Here is a 2,362-nt window from a genome sequence, read left to right as displayed (position 1 = left end):
GAAGGGATCATGGAGAGCAGCTGAGGCTTGGCGCTGTGAGCGGCCGGGAAGAGGCCATCGGTGAAGGTGCAGTCTCAGTTGTTGTGAAGAACTTAGAACAGTAGAGATGCCGGACCACAGGAATACTGCCAAAGACAGCATATGGTGTGCAGCAGAGCCAGCCTGGGCCTGGGAGACCAGCTGCAGACTGGAGAGGTGGGCCTACGGAAGCCCTTTGGAGCCCAGAAGACCACGGCTGAGTCCCGAATGTCAGACATGGAGCTATAAGATTTGGAGCTACATTGCTAAACTTTGTTTTTGTTCAAGTGTGATTATTATTACGTCTTGGTTCTGTTCTCTTGGAATGAGAAAACGTGTAACACAGTTAAGAGACTTTTTTTTAAATCATCTACATCATGTTTTGCTTATTTTTGAGATTGTATTTTTTTATTTTGTATTTATTTATTTATTGATTGTTTTTACAGCCCAACCAAAGTTTCTCCTCCCTCCTCTTCTCTCAGTTCCCCACCCCACCTTTCCCTCCCATCCACCCCTCCTCCTCTGTTTCTCTTCAGAAAAGGGCAGGCCCCCCATGGATATCAGCCAGTCATGGTATATCCAGTTGCAGTGAGACTAGCTATCTCCTCTTCTGTTAAGGCTGGATGAGGCAATCCAGGAGGAGGAATGGGTCCCAAAAGCAGGCAGCAGAGTCGGTGACAGCTCCTGCTCTCACTGTTAGGGATCCCACAAGAAGACCAAGTTACACAGCTTTAGTGTATGCAGAGGGCTTAGGCCAGCCCCATGCAGGCTCCCTGGCTGTCAGTTCAGAAGATCTTGGGTTTTTTAAAGTGTTGAAAATTTTAAAAGTCTGTAAGAGTTTAAAAAGTTGAACTGGCTCTTTTGGCCTCCGCGGCAGAAGCAAGATGACGAAAGGAACGTCATCCTTCGGAAAGCGTCGCAATAAGACGCACACGCTTTGCCGCCGCTGTGGCTCTAAGGCCTACCACCTTCAGAAGTCGACCTGTGGCAAGTGCGGCTACCCGGCCAAGCGCAAGAGAAAGTATAACTGGAGTGCCAAGGCTAAGAGACGAAACACTACCGGTACTGGGCAGATGAGGCACCTGAAAATTGTCTATCGAAGATTCAGACATGGATTCCGTGAAGGGACAACACCTAAACCCAAGAGGGCAGCTGTTGCAGCATCCAGTTCATCTTGAGGATTTCAGTCAGTCATAAAATAAATGTTCTGGTTTCAAAAGCAAAAAAAAAAAAGTTGAACTGCATTTTATATTATGATATTAACATGAGGTCTTAGAGGTAAACAAGAAAAGAAAGATTATGGTTTAATAGTGATGTGTTTGTGTGTGAAATTGAAAAGAAGTCTATCGTGTTGATTTTTTTTTTTCAACTTAACACAAATGGAGTCCCTTGTTAAGAGGGAAGGGACCTCATTTGAGAAATTGCCTCCATCAGAATGGCCTGTGGGCATGTCTGTGGGGGTATTTTCTTGAGTAATAATTATTGTAGGCGGTCCTAGTTCACCATGGGTAACGCCATCCTTGGGCAGATGATCCTGGGTTGTACAAGAAAGCGCGAGCTGAGAAAACCAAGGCAAGCTAGCCAGGAGGCAGCACTCTTCTGTGGTCTTTGCTTCAGTTCTTATCTCCAGGTTCTTCCCTTGGGCTCCTGCCCTGGATTACCTTGATGATGGACTGTAAAGTGTAAATAAATAAATCCTTTTCTCTCCAAGTTGGTTTTGGTCAGTGGTTTATCACAGCAACAGAAAGTAATTAGAACAGCTTGTGCATTTAAAAAGAAGGATGTGATCCTGTCGTGATTTTTGTTGAAACTGCAGATTAAGGAAATTTGTCATCTTTACAGCAGTGAGTTTCTTTACCCACTGTTAAAGAGCTCTCCTTCACTTTTGCTCTATCTGTACATGGTTTCACTTGTGGAGTGCATTTATGTGAGACTTCTGTATTTCTTATTGAGTGTGGCACCAGATAGTCTCTCTCTTCGTAAAAAATATTCTTTTACACTGTATTTGTCTTTTAAATGTATATTTATTAATTCTTTGATCATTTCTGTGATGTATTTTGACCATATTCATCCCTCTAATTCCTCCCAGATCCACAGCACCTACCAACTTCATATTTCCTCTCAAACAAACTAAAAAGAAAAAAAAAACACACCGAAAACAAAACCAAATCCAAGCAAACAAACTAAAAAATCCAAGAAACAAAACAAAAAACTTCTTTGGGGAAGACTTGTCAAATTTTATAATTAAATATACATTTCTGAGTCATAAAGGTGTATGTTAAATATGCTCTGTTACCTTGGATTAACTCTTGTGATATAAAAAGGTCACCAGTGGAAACACAGG

The 2,362-nt window shown here is 42.5% G+C and overlaps 1 protein-coding gene across 1 annotated transcript; it reads left to right on the top strand.

Moving 5' to 3' along the window:
* The first annotated feature begins 883 nt into the window (after positions 1 to 883).
* On the top strand, positions 884 to 1,245 carry LOC128125769 (60S ribosomal protein L37-like). Its single transcript, XM_052763458.1, has one exon. It carries the CDS (start codon positions 903 to 905, stop codon positions 1,194 to 1,196), a length of 294 nt encoding a protein of 97 aa, XP_052619418.1. The 5' UTR covers positions 884 to 902; the 3' UTR covers positions 1,197 to 1,245.
* The last annotated feature ends 1,117 nt before the right edge of the window (positions 1,246 to 2,362 follow it).

This window comes from Peromyscus californicus, unplaced genomic scaffold (assembly GCF_007827085.1).
Source record: "Peromyscus californicus insignis strain IS unplaced genomic scaffold, ASM782708v3 Scaffold_4__1_contigs__length_199733344, whole genome shotgun sequence".
NCBI lineage: Eukaryota > Metazoa > Chordata > Mammalia > Rodentia > Cricetidae > Peromyscus > Peromyscus californicus.
The sequence above is the reverse complement of the archived record's forward strand: the minus strand, read 5'-3'. Positions and strand labels throughout refer to the sequence as shown.